Below are 26698 nucleotides of genomic sequence, written 5' to 3'. Positions count from 1 at the left end.
ACTATTTGCCTAAGTTACTCAAGTTCAGGGAATGTTCTTTGACAGTTATCTAGAATCACTACTGCAAAAAAAAAGTTCATTATAGTTAATTACATCATGTTAAAATGTTCAGTGGTAAACAAGGTGGATTGGAAGAGGATACTGGCGGGGATGATGGCTGAACAGAGATGGCTGAAGTTTCTGGGAATAGTTCACAATGTGCAGGATAGATATGTCCCACAGAGGAAGAACTTCTCAAATGGCAGGGGTGGGCAACCATGGCTGACAATGGACTGCACAAAAGCCAAGGAAAGGGCATATAAGGTAGCAAAAGTGAGTGGGAAGTTGGATGATTGGGAAGTTTCTAAAATCCAACAAAAGGCAACTAAAAAAGCTGTAAGAAGGGAAAAGATGAAATTTGAGGGGAGACTAGTCGATAATATAAAGCAGGATACCAAAAACTTTTTCCAGTTATAGAAATAGTAAAAGGGAGGTGAGAGTTGATATTGGACCACTGGAAAATGATGCTGGTGAGGTAGTAATGGGGGAGAAAGAAATGGCAGATGAACTTAACGGGCACTTTGCATCTGTCTTCACTGTGGAAAACACTACAAGTGCACCAGAGGTCCATGCGTGTCAGGGAGCAGGACTGAGTGCCATTGCTATTACAAAGGAAAAAGCGCCGGGCAAACTGAAAGGACTTAAGGTGGACGTCACCTGGACCAGGTGGACCAGAGTTCCGAGAGGGGTTGCTGAAGAGATAATAGATGCATTGGTCATGATTTTTCAAGAATCACTTGATTCTGGCACGGTCCCAGAGGACTGGAAGATTGCAAATGTCACTCCACTCTTTAAGAAGGGAGGAGGGCAAAAGAAAGGAGATTATAGGCCAGTTAGCCTACCCTCAGGGGTTGGGAAAGTGTTGGAAAATATTAAAGATGAGGTTTCGGAGTACTTGGAGACTAATGATAAAGTAAGTCAAAGTCAGCATGGTTTCTGTAAAAGGAAATCTTGCCTGACTAATCTGCTAGAGTTCTTCCAGGAAGTAACAAGCAAGCTGGACAAAGGACAGCCACTGGATGGCATGTATTTGGATTTTCAGAAGGTATTTTATAAGGTGTCACACATGAGGCTACTGAACAACATACAATCCTATGGCATTACAAGATGGATACTGGCAGGATAGAGGAATGGCTGACAGGCAGGAGGCAGTGAGTAGGAATAAAAGGGGCCTTTTCTGGTTGGCTGCCAGTAACTAGTGGTGTTCCTCAAGGGGTCAGTATTGGGACTGCTGCTTTTCACATTCTTGGTCAATGACAATAATGTAATTAATGGATTTGTGGCAAAGTTTGCAGATGATACGAAGACAGATGGAAGGGTAGGTAGTACTGAGGAAGCATTGTGATTGCAGCAGCACTTAAGACAAATTGGAAGAACAAGCAATAAAGTGGCAGACGGAATGCGGTGTTGGAAATGTGTTTCGAGTCCCATGATTGGGTCAAATTAAGCTCGACACCAAGATCTAACTGGATAAAAAAAAATCATTCCATCTTTAAATGTTTTGGACAAGGAACAATAGTGTGGACTATTATCTACATAGTGAGAAAGTTCAAACATCACAGGTGCAGAGGGACTTAGGAGTCCTTGTGCAAGACTCCCAGAAGGTTAGAGGTTGAGTCTGTGGTAAAGAAGCCAAATGCAATGTTCGCATTTATTTCAAAGGGGAATGTTATATAAAAGCAAGGAGATAATGCTGAGGCTTTATAAGACACTAGTCAGACCACACTTAGAGTCAGTTTTGGGACCCATATCTCAGAAAGGATATGTTGTCATTGTAGAGAGTCCAGAGGAGGTTCATGAAGATGTTTCCAGGATTGAAGGGGTTAGCATATGAGTAGTGTTTGGTAGCTTTGGCCCTTCACTCACTGAAATTAAGAACGTGAGGGATCTCATTCAAACCTACAGGATGTTGAAAGGACTAGATAGGGTGGGTGTGGAGAGGATGTTTCCTGTGGTGGGGTACCCAGAACTTGAGGGCACAGCCTCAAAATTGAGGGAGCGACTCTTTAGAACAGAGGTAAGGAGGATTTTTTTTTTAGTAGGACATTGGAAAAATGTTGAATTTCCCCATGGGGATGAATAAAGTATCTATCTATCTATCTATCTATCTCTGCCACAGACTGCGGTGGAGGCCAAGTCTGTGCGCATGTTTAAGGTGGAAGTTGATTGTTTCCTGATCGATGAGGGCATCCAAAGGATATGGTGAGAAGGCAGGTGTACGGGGTTGGGTGGGATCTGGGATCAGCCATGATGGAATGGCGGAACAGGCTCGATGGCCTAATTCTGCTCCCATGTCTTAAGTCCTGGGTACCCACTTTAAACATAAAGAGATGTACAATACCGCTCCTTTTTAACACTGGCAATGACTCATTTACTTGTACCAAGATTCTGACACAGTACCTGGGCTGTTAATCGGGAGGCACGATTTCAAATCCCAGCACAGCAACTCGAGAACTAAAATTTAAAATTAGTATCGGTAATGTTTAGAAAACTGGTTGTCGAACACATTCAGTAATATATCCAGTTGCTTAGCGTACTCGACGCTGAAAACCCATCACGCTAGTTGACCGCCCTCTGAAAAGCCCAGCAAAACACTCGGTTTAATCAGTGACAGTGACAATATTTTAAAAATGTCTTCTAAAGATAACTGTAGAGATAGAATCTGGGGTCCTTGTTCGTCACTGTCGGCGAAAACAATCTCCTGCACGTCTAACAGAAGACTCCAAGATGGTGATGTTTACTGGAAACGTCGGTCCGCCTACAGTGAAGCGTTAACCCTTCCGAGAGCTATCGTTTGCTCTCGTCGCAGGAATGAAACGCTATAATTTTCCTCGGTGTTTTCTTTTAGTATTACACATTGCAGGCAGTCCCGTCAGGTGCATTCATCCGCCCAGCGCAAAGTCGGGGTTTTACCTTCACAAAGCTCCTCTAAAGCTGGAACGTAAAGTGCAGACTTCTCAACGCTCGCAGCCATCGCAGCCGATCCGCTCCAAACAAGTCCTCCCGTAGGAGCGTTGGCCTGGGACTAATAGTTTCCAGAGTGTAAAGTTCAAAGTTTTGGTCAAACTGGTGAAGGCAAGAGAGATATTAACTGACCGCTTTACCTCGGTAGGACAAACTGAGTGAAAGTCGTGAGCGCGTAGCACCTTCTGAATTCTGGAAGGAACCAGTTTAAAAGATAAAGTGCTGAAAAGTAGTTAGTTAGGGTATGGGTGCAGAAATCTGAAGTCTTAATTGTCCAAAACAGTTAAAGATGGAATGATCTTTTTGTCCAGTTTAATATGGGTCTCATATAACATACTGCCCGGTCAATTTTGACCTCCGCGGTTCAGGTCTTTTTAAAACTAAACCTACGTTATTCTGCATTTGTTATAAGTGTGTATTATTACTGTTAGTTGATTTATAAGATGGCCAGGATCTCTCTCTCTGTCTTTTTTTGAAGCCGGATTAGAGGCGTGTGGAGTTAACTTTTATGTCTTAAATAATAAAATCATGAAATGCTTAAAAATAATTCCCCTTGTTATTCTTTATGATAAATTAGCAGGTCAAATAATTCCACCTATTTCAGTCAATTCATTACAGCCTTATTTCTAATTTTGAGATGACATGCATCACAAAGTCAGAGATAAATGATGCATTTACAAAGCCCTGTAGAAGGCTATATATATTATATTAACTAAACACGTGTAATGTGCAATTTTGCATTGTTCATGGACATGCAGAGAAGGAATTGTTCTACATCTTCTGTATCTTGTCATTCATGCACCGTGGTAAGGTATTCATCTTCAGCTACTATCCATCCTTTAGAAATTGGTGGTGTTCCCTTGAACGCGTGCGATAAAGGTAACCCAGGGTCAGTAGGTAGAAGGTTCCAGTATCTTGTCCCAACAACCATGATTAGAATAATGTGTGGCTTGGAATACAGTCTATGGTGTCTCGTTGCTCTTGTAGAAGCTGAAGGTGAATTATAGGTGAAATTATTGTTTCTGGGCTAACAAACATTTGATATTGAAGCAACCACTTTAAAATAATAGCATTAAAACGGTAAATTAAAAATTGTATCATAAAGTACCCTTTACAGTCTCTTTATCATCTAGTTTAGAGATAAATAGAGGCCAGGATATTGGAAAGATCTTCCTTGTTTTTGCTCGAAACAATTCATAACTACCTGAATAGACAAAGAAAGATCCGGTGTGATGTCTCACCTGAAAGTTGGTAGCTCTGACATAGTAGTTATGCCTGGAGGTTTCACTACACTAGGAACTGGAGCCATAACTTTCTGACCAGAGTACCTCAAATTGAGCTATAACTGACCTTGCTCAGTCCCTATTCTTGGTAACACTGGAATTTAATGAGATGATTTATTTATTCAGATACAGCACAGACCCTGGCCCATTTACAATGACCAATTAACCGACCAACCTTCTTTATAAGACTGTGGGCGGAAATCAGAGCACCCCGACTTGAATCGTCTTTCATTGCACAAACATTTTTTAAAATGGATTAAAATACCTTGTTTTTTCTGTACTTGGGGCAAAGTCAAACTGGCGATTTCTGTATTTATAAATGAAATATCTGCTTAACAAATTTAACAAAACAAACCTAACCAGCAAATAACATATCTGCAGCAATGCTGTAAAATGCAGCGAGTCGGGTGGCAGCTGGTTCGGCAGCAATCGGAGCTCGACCCCGGACCAGGTGGATGGGCTCTGGATGCGCCGCCGAACAACATTTCCGTCGCACATTTCCGGTAAGTGGCGGGCTCTGGATGCGCCGCCGAACAACATTTCCGTCGCGCATTTCCGGTAGGTGGCGGGCTCTGGATTGCAGAGAGTTGGGGGAATAGGGAGAGAGAGAAAGGGGTAAAAGCCAGGAAGGGGGTGGTGAATGCAGTAATGACACTTTCCCCCAGGGCTTTTTAAAAGGCTTTGCATCCGTAGCAATTTCGGGACTTTGTGTTGCTCTTGTGTGGTTTTTAAGTTAGCGATGTATTGGTGCAGATTGGACTTTCAGATTCTTTCACTTTCTTGCTGGTAACAATGCAAGTGTGGAACAGATAGAGGCCATTTGACTCATAGAATGGTTTACCAGTTCATTGGAGAGGAATCCGCAATCCCGTTCCTACCTGCTAGTCCTGAAAACTTTCCCCTCTCAAGTGCTTACCCAGTTTGCTTTGTAACTCCTGATACAAGATTTCCTCTGTCCTCAAGGAAAGTGAATTCTAGTTTGTGTGAGAAGTGCTAACTTGGTGTATACCTCGGTACATACATGTTACTATTTATGTAATGAGGTACAGTTTTTAAAAGCTTGTCTTGCATACCATCCATTCAAATCAATTCATTAGAACAGGACATTGCCGGTGGTGCAAAGGAAAACAGTAACAGCACAATAAAGTGTCACAGTTACAGAAAAACATGCAGTGCTGTTAGACGATAGGGTGCAAGACAATAATGAGGTGAATAATGAAGTCCAGAGTCCATCTTACTGTACCAGTGAGGTCTTCAGTAGTCTTATAACAGTGAGATATGAACTGTCCTTAGGCCTCATGGTACGTTATACCTGATGGGAAGGGGGGGAGGAAAGAGAATTTCCTGGGTGGGTGCTGCTATACGCAGGCAGTGAGAAGTCTAGACAGAATCCAGGGAAGGGAGGCTAATTGTGGGCTCTTGCTTTGGTAGGTCAGCTTTAAATAATCTACTAAATGGAGGTTTTCCCCTTGGATTAGGAAAATGGTACTGGAGATTCCATCTCCAACATTATCACTTAATTTATCATTTCCCATCCCCATGCCAGTTATTAATCCCTCAGATCTTTTCCTCATCAATTCCATTTCTGGACTACCAAACCCACCCCCAATTCTTGCTAACCTACAACACTCAATCCTAATTGTTGACCACCTCTTCTCCCTCTGTGCCATGCCTCCAGCAGCTAACCCTCACTTTCTCTATGTCCCCCACCCTTCTTTAGGAACCAATGTTGATTCAAGCTCTCATGTCTAAATCCTGCCGTCTCTGTGTTTTGATTCCTTATGTCTGGTTCACTCACTACCCCTCTCTTACATCCCCCCCACCTGAATTGGCACTTAACTTGATTTTCCTTGCACCCAGTGGCTATCTCAGTTTTTCTGGCAACTGTTTTTATGGTTAGAGAAATGCAGAGACATGACTACGTATGGTGCATTTCCCACTTTGTCAGAAATGTCAGTGAAACCATTTAATATAATGAGTTTTAGGTTATAGAAAGGGAGAATTATATTGAATGCACAATGGTCATAACATTTGAAGAAATGTTAACTGTCATTATGTGCTATGATCAGTTGTGCGGTGCTAAAATCCCAGTGATATCTGGATCTTTTCTTAAACACTGGCAGAAATGAGATTTTGCATTTATTAATCTTTTTGCCACTGTGTTGTAATCTTTCTCAAAGGTTGCTAGTTTTACCATTTCAACTTGAGTGATGGTAAAAGGACAGAATGGTGAAACAAAGAACACAGTGTTGGGTTCATGTTGGATGTAAACTATATGAGCTGTACTTTGCTCTACTGAAGAACTTAGGAAACTGCATGTTGTGAAAAGGAATTGTGAACTGGTCAGATATAAATGTGTGAATATTCACTTTCAGATTAATTACTTAATTGTGCTAGTGATAATCTGATAGAATTTATTTTTACTTGAGCAGGTGCAGCACCAAAGAGAACTTTCTTTGCGAAGCAACTCAAAATTATTCAGAAACTCCCATGAATAATTACAACCATCAAGTCTTTTCTGTGCAAATATTATCTCCATCCACGTATCCTGATGCCTGTGTTTTCTCCTCGTGGGATAATAGAGGCTTTCTAATTGAAGTGGGAATCACCTGGTGCGGTTTGCTTGGACTCGCACAGATAAACTAAGGAAAGCAATGGAAGATTTAAAGAGTGGTGAAGATGAGCAAATATATATAGAAGATGACGATGAAGGCAGTGTGTTGCTATTTTCGGATAAAGAGAATGAAGCTAAGGACTTGCAACAGATTACTGACGCAATAGTAGTTACCAAGCAAGCGGGCCCAGCCATCTCCAGCACAGAAGGAGATCTAATTACAAATACATGTAAACCCGTTGATCAGGATATCTCCCCTTCTTTAAGGTAAGCAAAGCCTATTGATTCTAGGTGCACCAGACTTATGATACTTTATTGGATTAAATAATGTCGCCTTTGAGAATGATTGAGACTAGATCATTCACAGTTTTAACTCCGATTTCATCCACCACCCACTCATCCCGACACATACATAAAAGCAGACCTCTTTGAGCTGGGAGATTTCCACTGTCACCCTTAACTCACCGTTATGTATTTTTGCTGAATTCATAACTGAGTAGGATCAGTTATTGGCCCAGATTCAGCTTTCTTGTCTACTGTAGTGGCTGGTATATCCCCAGGCATTATTACCTGGAAACCAAAACAAGTCTGCACTTGTTAATTTCTTTTGGTTTCACAAAGCAATAGAATTAACAGTAAAAAATATACACAGCTATGCTAAAGTTTGTCAGTTAATAAGTTCTGCAACAACAGTGCTCCTATGCTGAGAAAGAGAGCATTTCAAAATTGTCCTCCATCACCCATTCCAAATGTTAAGAATTGGAACGAACAACATGCAGGGTGGAAAACTTTCACATTTGAGGTTAATGACTGGTGTACAAGTGCAACGGTGGTAGATTATGACAGTCTAAAGTATTATAGAACTTGCAGTGTGGCATATTTTGGAAGTAATGTTTAAGCATATAAAAATTAATCTTTATCTGATGGGACGTTTTAATGAACTACCCAGAAAGGACAGGACAATAGTTCAACTTTTTAAGTAAAAACACAAAGTACTGGAAACATTCGGCAGGTTAAGCAGCATGCGTTGAAATAGTAATCATTTCGTGCCTGGGACCTTTGTCACGTTATTGCCATCATCAGAACTTTTACATACTGCTTGAGGCGGCGCGGCACGGCAGCAGCAGCGGCCTTTCAGACCTGGTGTTACTTTAATTTAATTTTCTATTTTAAGTTTGATACACAATTTTCGATTAGGGCACATGGATAACAGAGCAGCTATCTACCATCGCCAGATACTACTACAATACAGAGATCGCCCAAAAACAAACCTCCACAAAGATCTGCTGGCTGAATTACGCGACGTCGGCTTGCTGAGGGGAACGGGCCTACAGTCCCCGGAGTCGCTTGATGCTGGTAGCCGGAGGTGGGGACGTCGTAAGCGGTGTGCGTGAAGCGGAAGTGTGGCAAACGGGCAGGGGCCTGTGCCAGGCTCAAAGCAAACCCTAGCCTTGCCGGCTTTCCCGTCCATTCTGCTCTCCAATGTCCGCTTCCTGGACAACAAAATGGACTACATCTGACTCCAACGTAATACTCGGAGGGAGTACAGAGTTTGCTCCGCATTTGTCTTCACAGAGACATGGCTCACTGATGGGATTTCGAACACTGCCATCCAGCTAGACGGGCTAGCTTTGTTTCGTTCGGACAGAGATGCATCTGTCTCCAGTAAGGCTCGCAGTGGCGGTTTCTGTGTTTACATCGACACGGAATGGTGTAAGAACTCTGTGCTGGTTTCCAGACACTGCTCATCACTTGTGGAGTTTGTGGCAGTTCAATGCAGACCATTTTATTTGCCACAGGAATTCACCTCTGTCCTTATATTCGGTGTCTACATTCTCCCCAGCGCTAATGCTAAGGAGGCGCTCTGTGAACTGTACGGCGCTATTAGCGAACTGCAGAATGCACATCCTGATGGTCTGTTTATTGTCGCCAGTGATTTTAATCACACGAACCTTAAGTCAGTGCTCCCCAAATTCCATCAGTATGTGGACTTTGCAACGAGGGGGGAGAACGTGTTGGACCTGGTTTACACAAACATCCCCAACGCATACTGGGCAGAGCCCCGCCCCCACCTCGGATACTCAGACCACATCTCTGTTATGCTAATCCCAGCATACAGACCGCTCGCCAGGCGCTCCAGACCAGTTCAGAAGCAGGTAAAAACCTGGCCAGCAGGAGCCATCTCTGCTCTTCAAGACTGCTTTGAGCACACTGACTGGCACATGTTCAGGGAGGCTGCAACTGATGGCGACTCTACCAACTTAGAGGAGTACACAGCATCAGTGACCAGCTACATCAGCAAGTGCACTGATGATGTTACTCTGTCCAAGACCATCACTATACGTGCCAACAGAGGTGCGTGCGCTGCTGAGGTCCTGCGACTCCGCCTCCAGAGCAAGCGACAAGGCAGCTTTAACAACAGCAGGGCCAAACTGTCCCGAGCCATCAGAGGGGCAAAGCGTGCACATGCCCAGCTAATCCACAGTTACTTCCAGGACAGCGGTGACACACGGCGCATGTGGAAGGGCAGCCAGGACATCACCAATTACAAGACAACATCACCTGACTGTGCAGGTGATGTCTCCCTCCCAAATGCGCTGAATAACTTCTATGCCCGGTTTGAGGCGGAAAATGATGTGGTGGCGAGGAAGTCCACCCCTCCTGCGAATGACCAAGTGCTGTGTCTCTCTGTGGCCGACGTGAGAAGAACCCTGTGTAGGGTCAACCCACAGAAGGCTGCTGGGCCAGACAACATCCCTGGTAGAGTGCTCAGAGGATGTGCAGACCAACTAGCAGATGTACTCACTGACATCTTCAATATCTCCCTGAGCAGCGCCACCATTCCAATGTGCTTCAAGGCCGCCACCATCGTCCCCGTGCCGAAGAAGTCTTCAGTGTCCAGCCTAAATGACTACCATCCCGTTGCACCCACATCCATCATCATGAAGTGTTTCAAGAGGCTCGTCATGAGGCATATCAAGACCCTGCTGCCCCCCTCACTGGACCCCCTGCAGTTTGCGTACCGTCCCAACCGCTCAACAGTTGACGCCATTGCCACCACCCTCCACCTGGCCCTAACCCACCTGGACCAAAAAGACACATACGTTCAGATGCTGTTCATAGACTTTAGTTTAGCATTCAACACAGTCATCCCTCAGAAACTGATTGGAAAGCTGAGCCTATTGGGCCTGAACACCTCCCTCTGCAACTGGATCCTAGACTTCCTGACTGGAAGATCTCAGTCAGTCCGGATTGGGAGCAGCATCTCCAACACCATCACACTGAGCACGGGGGCTCCCCAGGGCTGTGTGCTCAGTCCACTGCTGTTCACTCTGCTGACCCACAACTGTGCTGCAACACACAGCTTGAACCATATCATAAAGTTCGCCGATGACACGACCGTGGTGGGTCTCATCAGCAAGAACAATGAGTCAGCTTACAGAGAGGAGGTGCAGCAGCTAAAGGACTGGTGCAGAGCCAACAACCTGTCTCTGAATGTGAACAAAACAAAAGAGATGGTTGTTGACTTCAGGAGGGCACGGAGAGACCACTCCCCGCTGAACATCGACGGCTCCTCGGTAGAGATCGTTAAGAGCACCAAATTTCTTGGTGTTCACCTGACGGAGAATCTCACCTGGTCCCTCAACACCAGCTCCATAGCAAAGAAAGCCCAGCAGCGTCTCTACTTTTTGCGAAGGCTGAGGAAAGTCCATCTCCCACCCCCCATCCTCATCACATTCTACAGGGGTTGTATTGAGAGCGTCCTGAGCAACTGCATCACTGCCTGGTTCGGAAATTGTACCATCTCGGATCACAAGACCCTGCAGTGGATAGTGAAGTCAGCTGAGAAGATCATCGGGGTCTCTCTTCCCGCCATCACGGACATTTATACTACACGCTGCATCCGCAAAGGAAACAGCATTATGAAGGACCCCATGCACCCCTCATACAATCTCTTCTCCCTCCTGCCGTCTGGGAAAAGGCTCCGAAGCATTCGGGCTCTTACGACCAGACTATATAACAGTTTCTTCCCCCAAGCTATCAGATTCCTCAATACCCGAAGCCTGGATTGACACCTTGCCCTACTGTCCTGTTTATTATTTATTGTAATGCCGGTACTGTTTTTGTGCACTTTATGCAGTCCAGTGTAGGTCTGTAGTCTAGTGTAGCTTTCTCTGTTTTTTTTTATTATGTAGTTCAGTCTAGTTTTTGTACTGTGTCATGTAAACCATGGTCCTGAAAAACATCTCATTTTTACTGTGTACTGTACCAGCAGTTATGATCGAAATGACAATAAAAGTTGACTTGACTTGAGCTTTATGCTAATGAAAATTATTGAGCTTCCTTCTTTAACATGGAATGATTTTAATTTTGAACCTTTTTGAAGAGTTGTTATAATCTTGCGTTACAACCTCAAGGTAACAAAATTGTTAAAGTAGTAATCAGGTAGTGAATGTTGCCCTTGGTGAACTAAACTAGTTCTCTTTAAGATGAGCTCATATTTTAGAAGAGGTCGTTCCACCCAATCGAGTCTTGGAAAATTCCCGTTAGTATTGTCACTCACTGATTTCCTTGTCACCTATGTTCCCTCACAGGTCCATCAACCTCTACCCATGCTAGGGGCAAATTACATTCATCAGTTAAATGACTAGTGTCTGTTAAGTGGGAGGAAACCAGAGCCCATGGGCCCAAGGGGAGACCGTGCAACTCGATGGATAGTGCTCATCTTCAAGATCAAACTTTGGTTGCTGAAGCCATGGAGCTATACCACTAATGTTCCACCGCTGTCATTACCCCTACATCCCAAAGCTGGTATGCTAGCAAAACTTTTATCCCATCAATCCACCTCCCTTTAATAATCTTTCCAGTTTACTAACTGCTGTTGTCTCCTTTAATCCATGGTTGGTCCACGTAACAGGTCAAAAAAGATCAATTTTTCATTGTGGTTTTGGAGAAGCAAGTAGATTTTACTTGTTCCAGATCCTCTTATGAGCTAGTAGAAACATTATAAAAATTATCCAAATTTGAGACCTGCTCCAGTGTGAAACAAGGGGCCTGACAGCTGGATCCAACATGGCCAGGCTCAAACTCCCATTCCTCCTTGAAATGGCCAGACCAGTCCTAAATACTTAATGGGAATATATATCCAAGCCTGACCCATGTATTTTGGTGCCATTGACCTTGGGTTGAGTAGCCAGACTCTTAGTACACATCTCTTTGTATAATGAAATAAAAGTTTAAAGTCCTAGATTAGAAATTAGGTAGTCAAATGCTATTCCAAGTTATGAGGATAGCAGGTCTTTTTATGGAAGAAATTATTGAGCCTGGAGGAATGAGGGGGTAGAATAAGTGGCCCTGATGATAACCATTTTCCTGAAGTAGGTTCTTTCTCATAACATTTCAAAGTGGACTGATGTGAAGTATTTACATGGATGACATAACAAAGATCCTTGCTCAATGGATTAATGTAGTCTTTTTTTTCCAGTGATGGCTCAAATTCAGTTGACAGTTTATTCAAGACGCAGTGTGCATCCACACCAGAAAGAAACAAGAGCAGGCCGAATACAGGGACATTTTTAACCCAATTAGAATTCAGAAGTCAAAATGAGCTTGATTCTGAGAGCTCGTCTGATTCAGATGAAGGTCTATGGCGTCCAAGTTTTTTGAAAGTTGGTGAAGTAAGAAGGCGGTGGCGAAGCAAAAGATCCAGAAGCAGTTACACTCGTAAGAAACACAGCCTGCCAAGAGGAAGGTTGCCCGCATCCATGTCTGCAGTAGAGAAAAAGAGGAAGTTGAGAGAGCGAGGACTGGAGTTTCCATTTTTGCAAAAGGAATATGGAAAGAAGGATTTGCCATTTAAGATGATTTTTACATATGAGGTAAGTAATAAGTCTATAATGTGGCATGTCAGGATTTGAATTATAAAGAGTAATTGAATAGTTAGATACTGTGCACATTGAATACTGTACCTACCAAATGTTCTATATATATTTGTTTTTAACATGTTTTTTTATGTGTATTGTATTTTAAATCTAACATTTTTAAGAGTCATAAAAAGTACAGCACAGAAACACGCCTTTCACACCATTTAGTCCATGCTTATCCTTTTAAACTGCCTATTACCATCGTGCACCGGGACCATAGCCCTCCATACCCCTACCATCCACCTACTTATCCAAACTTCTCTTAAACATTGAAATTGAGATAGCATGCACCACTTGTGCTGGCAGCTCATTCCATACTCTAACAACCCTCTGACTGAAGAAGTTTCCCCTCTTGTTCCCCTTAAACTTTTCACCTGTCACCCTTAACCCACTACTTCAAGTTGTAGTCCCACCTAACCTCAATGGAAAAAGCCTGCTTGCATTTACTAGGGTATACCCCTCATCATTTTGTGTACCTCTGTGAAAGGTCCTCTCAATCTTCTACGTTCCAAAGAACACAATTAATTTGTTTTTTAAGTATGGTGGAAAGGCTCATTCAGTTATTTATCTGAGTAAAGCAATAACTTCAAAGTGATACTGGAATTACTCCATATTGAAGCCCCTGTTGGAGGTAAGATGGAGGAAAAAACAAAACATTCTGTAAGTATATTAGGAGCAAGAGGGTAACCCAAGAATGTGTGGCAATAATCAGTGCAGGGAGCCAGGGGATGTGGGCAAGGTTCTTAAAAAAAAAAGTACTTCCTCTCCACATTCACCAAGGAGAGGGACATGGAAGATAGTGAGTTCAAGAAGGGATATAGTGTTGGTCTGTAGCACTTAAGAATTACGAAGGTGAAAATGTTTGATATCCTGGAATGCATAGGGTGGAGAAATCCACAAGGCCAAATGAGATCTATTCCGAAGGTGTTGTGGGAAGCAAGGGAAGAGATAACTGGAAACCTGTTGCAGATTTTCGCATCTTCATTAGCCACGGGTGAGCTGCCAGAAGACTGGGCAATGACTAACCCCCCCCCCCCCTTTTCTTTCTCAAGAAAGGCAGTACAGATAAACAACAGACTGGCAAGCCATGTCAGTGGTAGGGAATTTATTGGATAAAATTCTAAGTGATAGGACTTGTACACATTTGGAAAGGCAGGAGCTGATCAGGGATAGTCAGCATGAGTTCTGTGTGGAGGAAATCCTGGCCTTAATTCGATTGAGTTTTTTGAGGAGGTAACTAAGAAGATTGACAATGGTGCTGTAGTTGTTGTACTCTGTGTCTGTGTGTGTGTATGTGTGCGTGTGTGCGTGCGTGTACATATTAGTGCACTTGATGAGGTTCCGCTGGTCCACAAGCTTAAGGCACCTCCATCCAAGAAGAGCTGAGTAATTGATCTAAAATTGGCATGATAATAGGAGGCGGAAGCTACGGTTTTAGAGCTGTATAGCTCTAATGGCCCATCTCACCCATGCCAACTGACTTGACTATTTGAACTGGTCCCATTTGTCCGTGTTTGGAACATATCCATCTAAAACATTTCCTTTCCATATACCTCTCCAAATGTCTCTTAAACATTGTAATTGTACCTGCCTCTGCCACTTTCTCGGGCAGCTCATTCCACACAGTCACCACCCTGAATGTGGGAGAAAAAGTTGCCCCTTGGTTCCCTTTGAATTTTCCACTCTCACCTTAACCCTATGCCTTCTAGCCTAGAAAAAGATTGTCACTATTCAATTTATCAATGAACCTCATGATTTTGTAAACCTTGATAAGGTTTATAACCTTCAGCTCATGCTCCATGGGGAAAAAACCTACCTCTCCTTATACGTCAAATGTTTTGGTCCCTGTAACATCCTTGTTATTATTTTCTGCACCTTTTCCAGCTTAAAGATATCCTTTATATAACTAGTCAACCAGAACTACACACAGTACTCCCAAGAGTGGCCTCGAACAGTTGTAATGCAACATCCCAACTCTTCTGCACAGTGTCCTGATGGATGAAAGCAAGCATGACAAATGCCTTCATCATCCTGTCTACCTGTGCCTTCACTTTCACAGAATGTTGTACTTGCAGGCTTAGTTCTCTTATGTTCTACAGCATTCTCCATGGCACTGCCATGTGCTGTGTAAATCCTGCCCAGGGAGCATAGTGGTTAATACAGGTGGTGGGTGGCATTGGAGTTCACATCCAGCATCCTCTGTAAGGAGCTTATATATCCTCCCCGTGAATGAATAGGTTAATTGGTCATTGTAAATTATCCTGTGATTAGTCTAGGGTCAAAAAGGTTGGTTTCTGGATGGTATGGCTCAATAGGCCAGAGAAGTCTGTTCCATGCTGTATCTCTAAATTATTTTTTTTAACTCACCAAAATGCAACATTAAGGATGATTTTCGGATTGGAAATCTGACTGGTAGTGTACCACAGGGTTTGGTGTTGGGACCTTTCGTTGCTTCTAGTGTTTATTAATGACTCGGATGTTAATATAGGAGATGTGTGCCATGAATAGCAAGGAAGGTGAAAATTGGGCAGAGCCACAGCAGTTACAATCTAATCCCGACAAGTGAAAGGTGACAAAAATAGGAGGAGAGTGTATACAGTAACTTGAATGTAGCGGTACGGGGAGATAACGTCGTGAAGAATGCTTATAGCATGTTACCTCTGTAGGTTGTAGCATAGAAGTTAGAATGTTACATGGCAACTCTACAAAACACTGATTAGGCTGCACTTGAAGTATTGCATGCAGTTCTGGTCACTGTACCATGGAAAGAATGTGATTGTGTTGGATAGATGCCGGGGAGATTCACCAGCTCCGTGCAGTGCTTCGATAAGACTTTGGACGGCAAGCTTTGCTTTCCCTGGAGCGAAAGAGGGTGACCAGATATACTTGTATGAAATTATAGATAGTCAAACTCGTTTCCCCTTGGTAGGGGTTTCATAAACAAGAAGTTATGAGGGAAGAATTTCAAAGGAGACCTAAAGGGTATGATTTTTACACAGTGGTTGATATCTGGAACTCTCTGTATGGGGAAGTGGTAACATTGAGTACAATCACTATGTTTAATTGACATAAATTTTATTAAGTCTTTTCCAATTTTTATAAAGATAATTGGCAGGTAAAAAAAAGTTATTGCATGGTTAGATGAGAGACTAAATAATTTTCTATAAAGTTGTTAATTTATAACTAGTATTTCCAAAGTGTGTTTTGCTGTGTTCTTGCAACTCAAGAATTTTGATAAATTTTCTAACATTTTAAATGCTTCTAATTTATAGCAAGCTGCTTTGTGTGGATTATTTGATTACATTAAGGAGTTAAAATGTCAGAAACATCTCATAAACTCCTTAAAAAACATAAATGTGGATTGTGCAGAAAGAGTTGGTGGTCCAACAAAGCAATACAAATACCTGGATGAGAAAAGACCAATTTCACCCATATCAGAAAGCAGGTAAGTTGGTATTTTGATTTCGTTTCTGTATGGGTGTATTTGTAAGTTAACTTTTTAAGAAGTAAGAACACAATTATTGGAAATTCTTGGCTGGTCAGGGAGTATCTGTGGGGAGAGAGATTTAATATTTCATGAATGAAAACAAAATGCTGGAGACACTTGAAGTCAGGCAACATCTGGTGAAAGAAAAATAGAGTTAGCATTTCGGGTTAAAAGCAAAGGATCTTTGAGCTTTCCACAGCTCTCTGACCCGAGTGTTTTCAGTAAATGTTTATTTCAGATTTCCAGTATTGATAGCTTTTCATTTAATTTTTCAGGATATGGCTGTTGGTGGAGGCATGCCACAATTTAAAACTGATCCATGCAGAAGTAGTTCCCAACTCTTTTTGATCCCCTACTCTGTATTAAATAACTCATTTTAGTCATGGAGGTGATAGGAATGTTGCCATTGTTCTTGATGTTGCTGTGTTGGAGAAAAAATGTTTGGCAATTTGCACAGCTGCTAGCTATCTGGAGTAGCACGAGGACAGGGTTGGGTTCAGTTATGTTTCCTCCACAGGTGAATTGTTTACTGAAATTTAAATTCACTATGATACACAGCTCTTTGGAGTTGTTACTACTGTGTCAACCTTGTGTAACCCCTGGGTCGCCTCAGGCATCGCTCAAACTCGTTCTAGTCTAGGGGGAGCAGCCTTCGGCCCCGCCAAACTGGGTAATCAGCTGGTGTGGATGCTGTGTGATGTCCCCGCCTCGCCCAACAAACAGACAGTACACCTTATGCGATTAAATGAGTACAATTTATAAAGATTACTATAACTAAGCGATTACTAATGATACAGTATATATGAATAAGAGAAAAAAAGAAAAGGCGCCAAACTTATCAAAGTCCAAACCACTTCGTGCACAACCGTTGGAGCTCAATTACTGAAGTCTTCTGGCCACCATTCGATCCCCTCCGACTTCCTCGACCCGCCTCCTGGGACCCCCACGGTGGTCGACCAGACGCTCCACACTCCTCTGTCTCCGTCTTCTCTCATCACCGAAAACCTTGGGCCGGGGACCGTCGCCCAGCTTCCAGCATCCCGTCCTCTCTCTCTCACTCCATCGCCCCGACTCCCCAAAATCCCGCCAACATTCAGTTTACAGTCCCAAACAAGCTTCCAGCACTTATCATAACAAAGACGCTAGCATTCCTACTATTAACACAGGCGCCAGCATTCCTACTTTTAACAAAACAAAGACGCCATTTTGATTACATACACAGTAACAAAGAGAAAGAAAAAAACCCCCGTTACACTCTCCCCCCACCAAATAAAAGTCATGTCCTCATGACTATTAGATAACTCGTCACCTTTCCTGCCAACACACCATAACCCAAACACCAGCAGTGACATCTCCTCCCCACACAGTAAACCTCACGCCCTGTTCCTTAGGCGCTATATAGGCCAACTATCTGGGCGTACCCAAACCCTTCTGAGACCTCCGTACCCCCCTCACCTAAACCCTTAGGCTAGGACACAGCTGGGGATACCTTGGGTCCACTACCAACTCCTCTTTCAACCTCTCACTCATGCCCCACACTGCACACAGCTAACCCTCCCCACTACACCTGACTCAGTGGGAGAAGGGCCAAAGGTCTCTTCCTCAATCGAGGGAAAGTCAGCAAAAGGCAGCATGTACCACACATCCAGCACATCAGCCTTTGAATCCGTATTCTTCCTCATTTATTTGATCAGTAGCTGCTGTTTGATCTTCTCCAAACAGAAACGCGTGGCCTGCACTGCTCCTGCAGTCTCTTCAGCCTCCTGCAATTGAGATTATCATCTTCTCTGGCCCCTGGCTCAGCAGTTCTGACTCCTGCATCCCGGCCATCTCAATCTGGAATGCAGTTACTCCAACAGCTTCTTCCACCCCGACCTGAAAAGCAGCAGTTAAAGATTGGTCACCCTCCAGTTCAGTATTCACTGCACTTCTCTCCAGCTTCTTTTTTCTCCTCATGACTTCTTCCAAATCAACCTTCAGGTTTTGCACTTCATTTGAACTGTCGATGGTCATCTTCAGGTTCCCTTCAAGCTACCGCTTCCCCCTTCCGAGATTTGTCCGCAATTTCTTCACCTCCGCAAACTCCCTTCTCCAGGCTCTGTTTGCTGTGGCCCTCAGTCAAACAACTTTCTTCGTTCTCTCCAACTTGTAAGTCTTTCAAATGGTTCCAGATCACTCTCTCCGGTCTCTCAGTCTTCATTTCAAACTTGATTCCGTAGAGACAGACACTCACGAGCTGCGACCTTCACCAGCTCTGGCACGTGTCCAGAAAACACTTTAACTCTGTAGTTCTCAGCCGCTCCTGCACCGACCTCACTTCATATTCTCCTGAGGCAAATCCAAATACCAGGAGATCATCCACATACGTCAAAATTCCAAACGCCTCCACACCCCATGGTCTTCCACATGCCCTGCAGGAAGGTTGCAAGGGCTCCGGAGATACCCTGTGGTATCTTTTCGGACCGGAAAGACTCCTAGGAAACTTTTAACCGCCGTCTTCTCCTTGGCGGCCTCACTCATCGGGATCTGGCAACATCCACTCCTCAGATCCAGCACCTTAAACCTCTTCACACCACTCAGATAGGCCATCGCCTCTACGGCCCAATATAATCCACACACATGCTGCCTACGTCTGCCAAGCTGTAGGGGCCAGTCGCCACAACCTCTGCCTCACCGAGGTGTCTTCAGCAGTCAACTCCCCTCCCTGGTGGTATTTCGCAGCGTCCACTAAGAGGGTCTCACCCTCAGATACTCCTCCAGGCCATACCACCAACGGCTCTTGTTTGAATTCGGTATCGGCCCAATGCTGCTACACACATCCGCACAAGCAGCTCAAAACTCTGGGTGCATCGATAATGCCTCCAAACAGCTCTCACCCGCCTCCTCCGGGCAGGCCCCCAAGCGCACCAACAGGATATTGGTTCTCTCCATAACCGAAACGCTGCCCGTCTCAACAGTGTCCGGACACATCAGCATTAACGATTCATGAACCTCAGTCACCTCCACATTTGCCTCTAAGAACTCCATTTTCACTGACCAACAACCGTCGTCTTTATAATCACCGGCACTGGTACCCCAAATCTCCAGTGCCGTCAATGTCATCAAGGGTAAAGGCTTCCAAAAACGGTTATAACACAAACTGTACAGCAACTTAACCGGTGCCCCGGTGCCGAGGATGGCTTTAACTTGACTTCCATCCATCCGTAACAACACCTGACTGCGTGGTTCCTCTAAGCCTTCAGGAATAGGGTCTGTTCCTGGCTGGAGTTCCTTGGTACATTGCTGGGAATGTGCTCCCCCAGAGACCCCAAGCCGTTCCCCCACTGGGCCTCCTCTAAGTTTCCCGACACCTCTCGCATCAACGGAACAACTGATCCCCTTGACAGATCCCCCTGTCTCCGCAAGCAATTTATCTGCCCTCCTAACCAAAAGGGATACCCTAAAAACTTCCCACCAATCTCCTGCCACGGATATGATAAGCCCCCCAGCTGCGGCATTTGACTTCCAGTCGAACCACACGCATTTTCCCACACTTTCCCAGAACTGGCAGCCGTCACTTCGAGATAATTGCGCCCGACAGTTCTAACAATGCTACCAGCCCGCCTACTCAAACTTTCAACCAATCCCTGTCGCTTTCCCTCAGCCAAGCACTGCCACTCACCCAACAACTGAGCGGTCTGCTCCGCCCATGTCTCCGCCCCTTTAGGGCTGGACGTTATTCCAACAACCGGGCGGAGCCCACCATAGCTGAAACATCCCAACCTGTCACTCCTCACTCTCCAAACAGTACAGACAACCCATGGTACCACCACCATTTCGTCAGCACTAGTCGGAACTCGAACAACGACCTCTGGGCTACCAACAGCAGCCACCCCACCCAACACACATGCAAAGATAACCGGCAATCGCACACCCACAAACGCACACCAGCTCTTCGCCGCAGACACAATTCAAAGAGGGCGATGACACAGCTTCCACAGAAATCAATCCCGGACCAGCACCCCACAATGTAACCCCTGGGTCGCCTCAGGCATCGCTCAAACTCGTTCTAGTCTAGGGGGAGCAGCCTTCGGCCCCGCCAAACTGGGTAATCAGCTGGTGTGGATGCTGTGTGATGTCCCCGCCTCGCCCAACAAACAGACAGTACACCTTATGCGATTGAATGAGTACAATTTATAAAGATTACTATAACTAAGCGATTACTAATGATACAGTATATATGAATAAGAGAAAAAAAGAAAAGGCGCCAAACTTATCAAAGTCCAAACCACTTCGTGCACAACCGTTGGAGCTCAATTACTGAAGTCTTCTGGTATTTGATCCCCTCCGAATTCCTCGACCCGCCTCCTGGGACCCCCACGGTGGTCGACCAGACGCTCCACACTCCTCTGTCTCCGTCTTCTCTCATCACCGAAAACCTTGGGCCGGGGACCGTTGCCCAGCTTCCAGCATCCCGTCCTCTCTCTCTCACTCCATCGCCCCGACTCCCCAAAATCCCGCCAACAATCAGTTTACAGTCCCAAACAAGCTTCCAGCACTTATCATAACAAAGACGCTAGCATTCCTACGAGTAGCACGAGGACAGGGTTGGGTTCAGTTATGGTTCCTCCACAGGTGAATTGTTTACTGAAATTTAAATTCACTATGATACACAGCTCCTTGGAGTTGTTACTACTGTGTCAACCTTGTTTTGGAGTGAGCTGATGTTTCTGGGGAGACATTGAGTAAATTAGCTCTTTAACTGGTGGCATTGTTATCACATGAATAAACACTTGCATGTTGTTGGATATAGATTCAGGCTCCGCTAAAGACTGCGCTAAAGTTGAGGGTAAGAAACCTGGACAAAGTATTTTCCCCATAGTTGGTTAAAGCTATTGCTGATGAATTCCATACCTGCTGCAGCAATTCTGTCTGGTGACTCAAAAACTAGTGAAAACATAGCTAACAAAAAATCTGACGACAAAAGAGGTTGATGAGGAACTGGCTGAAACTAGTTTTAGCTAATTAGCCACACTCGTTTTTGGGTAACTTCAGGTATTTGGTAATGATACAAGATAATGTAACATTTGCAGGGGTCCATTGGAAAACTTGTATACCAGCAGTTTTAAGAATGATCATTCAAAGTCTGACCAAGAAAGACAGATTATATCTCCCTTTGATCATCAGGCCTCGTGTAAATGTCGTGAAGGATACCATTGCTTCAGCTTGACAAAATTGGGTATTAGGCAACATTTTAAGCACTGTGCCGCTGCTTACATTTATCAGTAAACAGTTGTGGTCAAAGTTAAAGAATTTTTTTGAGTGCAATGTTCTTTGTAACATGAAGAAAAACTTAATATTTTGTAGTGAGGAAACCTACATTGAAGACTCGGGAAACGAAGAGGCTTTTGATATGAAAGTCGTGGTAAGTCAGTTGTATTGAGAACAAGGTATTTCCTTTGACTGCATAATTAGGAAATATATCTGTGCTGTAGTCTACTTCTGAAGTTAATAGCTCAGCATTATACACAATGTTATATGTGCTACATGTTTCCCGAAGGTAAGCTGTGCTTCACTTTCCTTAAGGATATCATTTTATAAATGCAAAGGTTTCTGGTGGTATCCTGAAATTAGTGATGACTACAGAACTTGTGAAGCACAGTGGATTCCTATTAATTGGACCATCGGTTAATTGTCCCGCTTATTTGGGACAACTCTTAAAGAACAAAAACTAATCAAGAAAATAGCTGTGATTTCCTTTGTTTACTGCTTAGTTGGACAAGAGGCTGTTCTGAACAGTTTCTAAGTAGCATCAATTGTGTACACTTGTGTGGCCATCAGACACTACACTGTGCTTAAAGTGACCAGTTTTTAAATAGTCTCTTGCATACGTTCATGCTCAAAAAGCAGTGATTTTTGTCGCTGATAGTTGGTGAGAAGTAAGCAGGAAGCAATTCAGAACTTTTTTGCTCACTACAGTTTCAAGCATTCAGGCTTTGAGATGCCAGAAACATCTGAGAGTGAAAATGACCACTTCATCAAGTTAGGAGCTGTGAAGGATTTGAAGGTATCGACTATCATCTTGAATGTTTCAATGAAAGTGAAGATTTGGAGGATGCAATCCTCAATATTATTGTATTAAGGCAGTCCATTATCTGCACTAGGTGTCTGCACTGATTTTGTTCATCAAAAGAACACGGCTGCATACATCGGCTGAATTCTTCCATCGATAACTATTAGGATATACTAGCAGTATTAGTATAGTTCTAATTTATTCTGTATTTCATTTAAATACATAATCTGTTATTCAATTAGATGGTAGCTTGTCTTTTCTAATTTTTTTAACTATTTCTACAAAACTTTGGCTAATTCAGCTACCACTTAATTGGGCCAAAATGTCCTAATGTGTCCCAATTAACTGGAATCCACGGTATATTAAATAGGTATTTCTAACTGTAACATTGTTTTATACTTCACTTTTTAAAAGCTAGGGCAAACTTGTTGAAGAACATTTAATTGTTTATACTGAGACAGAAGTAATCAAATGGATACTCAATTATAATTGTGTAAGCAAGTGTGATGTTTGACAAACGTAAGATTATTTCACTCGTGTTTGTTTTAATGTCTTGGCCCAGAGCAAGCCAGCCAAAATCTGTTTACTGTTTTTCTGAATTGTTTGTGGCTCCATCAGATAATTTTATTCCTGGTACCCAATGAGCACTTCCTTCAAAGGACAATTATTCAGCATCACTAAAAAACTCTCGCTTATTTTCCATCCTGCACCAAATCCTTTTCATCTCTGACGTACAGTAAGTGAACAATTTTTTGGTTCCCTTAAGCTGCTCAGGTTTGAAATTATTGTCCTGGTGCTCAAAGCAACAAACAAAATGCTGGAGGAACTCTGCAGGTCAGGCAGCATCTGTGAAGGGGGATACACAATCGATGTTTTGGGCCAAGACCATTCATCAGGCCTGGAAAGGAAGGAAGAAGAAGTCCGAAGATGTTCAGCTCTTGCTGTGGTCCTGCCCTCCTTCTGTATTGAAACAATCTCATACAGCATCTTGAGTGAATGAAGCAATGAGCAAAATGTGGTATAAGAGCAAGAGGGCAATGAAACACAGTAACGTTGATATGCATTTTATTTGGAAGACCCAACTTAATCTAGAGCAGGGGTTCCCAACCTGGAGTCCATGGACCCCTTTATAGTATTTGTCCATGGCATAACAAAGGTAGGGAACCTCCGCTCTAGAGGCTTTTCCCTGAAAAGCCTAGCACAATATTTTAATTATGAGATATTGTAATCAAATCAATGCCAACATTTTCCACAAGGAATTAAACTTATGCAACTGCCCCACCTTTTCCCAATGCTTGCATTTCCCCTTTCAATACCTATCAAATTCATTTTTGAACAACAATTGAATCTGCTTACATTTATCCCACTGCAGTGCACTCTACCTTCTAGCCACTTGCTGCTTTAGTTTAAAAAAAGATTACTTCCTTTCAGTTTTGTTTCTTCTATACCAGTCATTTTCATTTTTGCATCCTTTGAACTGGTAGAAGTGGATCTTCTACCACTGAAGATTTTTAAAAATCTTTTTCAACTTCGTCTTGAGTCTGAATGATAAAATATCCTTATCAGATAAATCTCTCCCTACCCAATCTCTTTTCCAAGGAGAATAACCTCTGCCTCTTCAGTTTGTTCATAATATTAAAGACCCTCATCCGTGAAATTGTTTGGGTAAACATTTAAAACGTGTGCTCATAGAGTTTATTTGTATTTTAGCAACTTCAGAATGTACCACTTAATAGATGCTTTTTTTTTGTAACTGAAACTGAACCAAAGTTTTATTTTTGCCATATTGAATACAAAATTTCTGTTGGGGGAAAAAAATACTGGTTTAGGTTTTGCTGTATTTTATTACCAGCCACCATCAGTCAGACCACTCTGTGAATCGTAGCTTGAACTAGAAGTAGCTTGGATTTCATTTCACTAGTGAAGTTATTAATTGAAGATTTGGAAGCATCTAACCAAGCAGGAATCTGACAATATTATGGCACTTGTCATGAACCTTGTTTTTTTTGTGAAAGTGTGAAAATGTCATAACTTGTTCAATGTTTCACTAGCCTAATGATGATGTCTTCCTTGAGCTGTCTTGGGTCATACTAAAATCTAGTTTTTATTGTTTGTATATCAGTTAGAGGATTGAAGCGTTGTAGCTAACTTATGTATTCAATCATCATTCATGATATGTGTTTTATTTGCAGGATAATAGCTACTTCATAGAAGAAAAAGGGTCTGGAGGAAAGAAAAGGTACTCCAGGAAAATGCAGTACAGGAAAAAAGAGGAAAGATCTTTAAGGAGTGGTAAAAATAAAGGCCACCATGAAGCCAATGGTAAAAGTAAAGGTCACGTTAAAAATAAACAAGTGACAGTTGAACAAAAGGACCATTCCACACAAAATCTTCCTCACAATGCGCCTTTTAACCAGAAAATTGAAGAAAAATTAGCAGACCTGGACAGTCTACAGAATTCCCACAGGCCATTAGATGAAGGGGAAGTTGAAGAAGCAGAGACTGTACTTTCTCTTAAGAGTCGTAAGTCTAATAAACATTCAAAAAGTATAATGATGCAAAAGAGGGAACACATAACTTCGCCAGAAGAGAATAATCTAGAAAGAATGGATTGTGAACTAACGACGCACCATAAGTTCCTTTATAATGGTACTGCTCAAAGGAATATTTCCCAAGATCGGGATCATCCTGTGGAACAAGCCAACAAAGACACAAATTTATCAATGGTGTCTCAGAAGAAGAAGTTTAAACTTTATAATGGGAATAGTTATTTTACTGCCTCACCATTGTAAAAAGAGTAATAACTGCTTTGCCTGGTCACCATCAAAAGCCATTATTTAAGAATGAACTAAATAACATCTGAATTGCAGTTACAAATGAATGGTACATTTGCACTAAATTATTCAGTCAATTATGGCTTGATACTATCAATAACTATTACTGGGGAAGTATTTTCCATTGACTTTGAATCCAGAATTTTCACAAAGTATATTAATTTTAAGAATATTATGCAACAGAAACATATTGTCATTCTGTGGATGAACATTGTGAAAGTTGGAAAATATTCTTATATACTCTGCAGAAGTAAGGTTTCAACATGATCCTTACTTATTGCCTGTGCCTAAAACTTTGGCCTGAAGCTAAAATCTTACAAATAAGTCGAACAGTTATTTTCTAAACCTACAGCATATAACAGGTAATTGTGAAATTTCGACCTTGCAGAAATCCTTTTGAGGTAATTTATAATCAAGTATTAATGTTGGAAAATGTTTGTTCATCTGAATTGTTCATCAGAGCAATTTCTCCCAATGGCCCATTGAAGTTTTCCAGAAATTTATGTTTTTAGTTTTATTTATCAAAAGTTAATACTGAAAATTAGAGAATGGAGAGTAGTTTTCTTTTAGATAGCAGTGTAAGTAACCATTTCCTGTTAGTGATTCACATAAAATAACTTGTAGTATTTTATTTTCCTTTGTCAAATATTAAAAAGGTCAGCACACTCTGTACCTAATTAGATAAATTGTTAACTTCTAAGTTGAGTTTATTTGTGCGTATATCATACGTATAGATTAATCGGTTATTTTTAAAATGTTATAATAGTTTTGATGTATTAAGGATCAGAATTGTTTTAAAACTGAAAATTATGATATTGTTTACATTTTACTATTTTATGACTGGTAATGCAGAAAATGAACAAAGATGACACCCATGCTTCAATTGTTACGGCTGCATATTGCCACTTGGCCGACTCCTATGAAATGAGAAACGTAAAACTAGATAATAGAATAAGAATTTTGTTACTGGCTAAATGTTTGCACAGAGATCCATAAACCATATGCTTTTGAAAAATTTGTTTCCATATTTCCTTGGATTAGCTATGTTGCATGTAGTTTATAGTGAGGAGCGCATATTTATTGCATCATAATGTTGGTGCAAAGAAATATGTGATCTTTGTAAATATCTTTAATTAATCTGTACTTTTCCATTCAAATGATTTGTGTTCATTAAACATGAGAAATGATTTACATTTATATAACAACTTGAACATGAGCATTCTAAGGTATATCACAACAGTGATGTCAAATATAATTAGGCAGTAAGTTCTATTAGAAAGTAAAGGAACTTTTGCAGGATCACAGAGAGGAGGGTAAACAGGATAATATTACAAGTTAAATCAAGAGGAAACCAAGTCAATTGAAGAATGAACCAAGGCAGGGATGGAATCAAACTATCTCAAGAATTACGTTTCCCAAAGTTGTTAAAATATATTCACATAAAAAGGATCTAACTATTCAAAGTTACCTCTGCAGTGGAGTTAGAATTATAAATTCCTGT

General features: G+C 42.3%; 2 protein-coding genes across 6 annotated transcripts in view; one reads left to right on the top strand and one right to left on the bottom strand.

Annotated features, from left to right (window-relative positions):
• Positions 1-4774, bottom strand: part of c8h11orf54 (chromosome 8 C11orf54 homolog) — a 37169-nt gene extending 32395 nt beyond the window's left edge. The window contains exon 1 of one of the 2 annotated variants that reach the window (XM_073053557.1): positions 4647-4774. In XM_073053557.1, the coding sequence (XP_072909658.1) occupies positions 4647-4659 (13 nt within the window). In that variant the 5' untranslated portion in view covers positions 4660-4774. Of the gene's footprint in view, positions 1-2952; positions 3109-4646 lie in introns of those variants that run through there. The other variant, XM_073053556.1, reaches the window with a different exon arrangement.
• Positions 2454-26212, top strand: LOC140731772 (uncharacterized). 4 transcript variants are annotated; one of them, XM_073053553.1, is made up of 6 exons: positions 2454-3114; positions 6719-7167; positions 12386-12779; positions 16097-16269; positions 21658-21715; positions 24556-26212. In XM_073053553.1, the coding sequence occupies exons 2-6, from the start codon at positions 6941-6943 to the stop codon at positions 25153-25155; spliced, it is 1452 nt and encodes a 483-aa protein (XP_072909654.1). In that variant the 5' UTR covers positions 2454-3114; positions 6719-6940; the 3' UTR covers positions 25156-26212. The 4 variants fall into 4 exon arrangements, with proteins under 4 accessions (XP_072909654.1, XP_072909656.1, XP_072909655.1 ...); XM_073053555.1 differs by lacking the exon at positions 2454-3114 and adding an exon at positions 4697-4789; XM_073053554.1 differs by lacking the exon at positions 2454-3114 and adding an exon at positions 4802-4844.
• The last annotated feature ends 486 nt before the right edge of the window (positions 26213-26698 follow it).

The sequence above is a fragment of the Hemitrygon akajei genome, chromosome 8, assembly GCF_048418815.1.
Source record: "Hemitrygon akajei chromosome 8, sHemAka1.3, whole genome shotgun sequence".
NCBI classification, from domain to species: Eukaryota; Metazoa; Chordata; class Chondrichthyes; order Myliobatiformes; family Dasyatidae; genus Hemitrygon; species Hemitrygon akajei.
The sequence above is the reverse complement of the archived record's forward strand: the minus strand, read 5'-3'. Positions and strand labels throughout refer to the sequence as shown.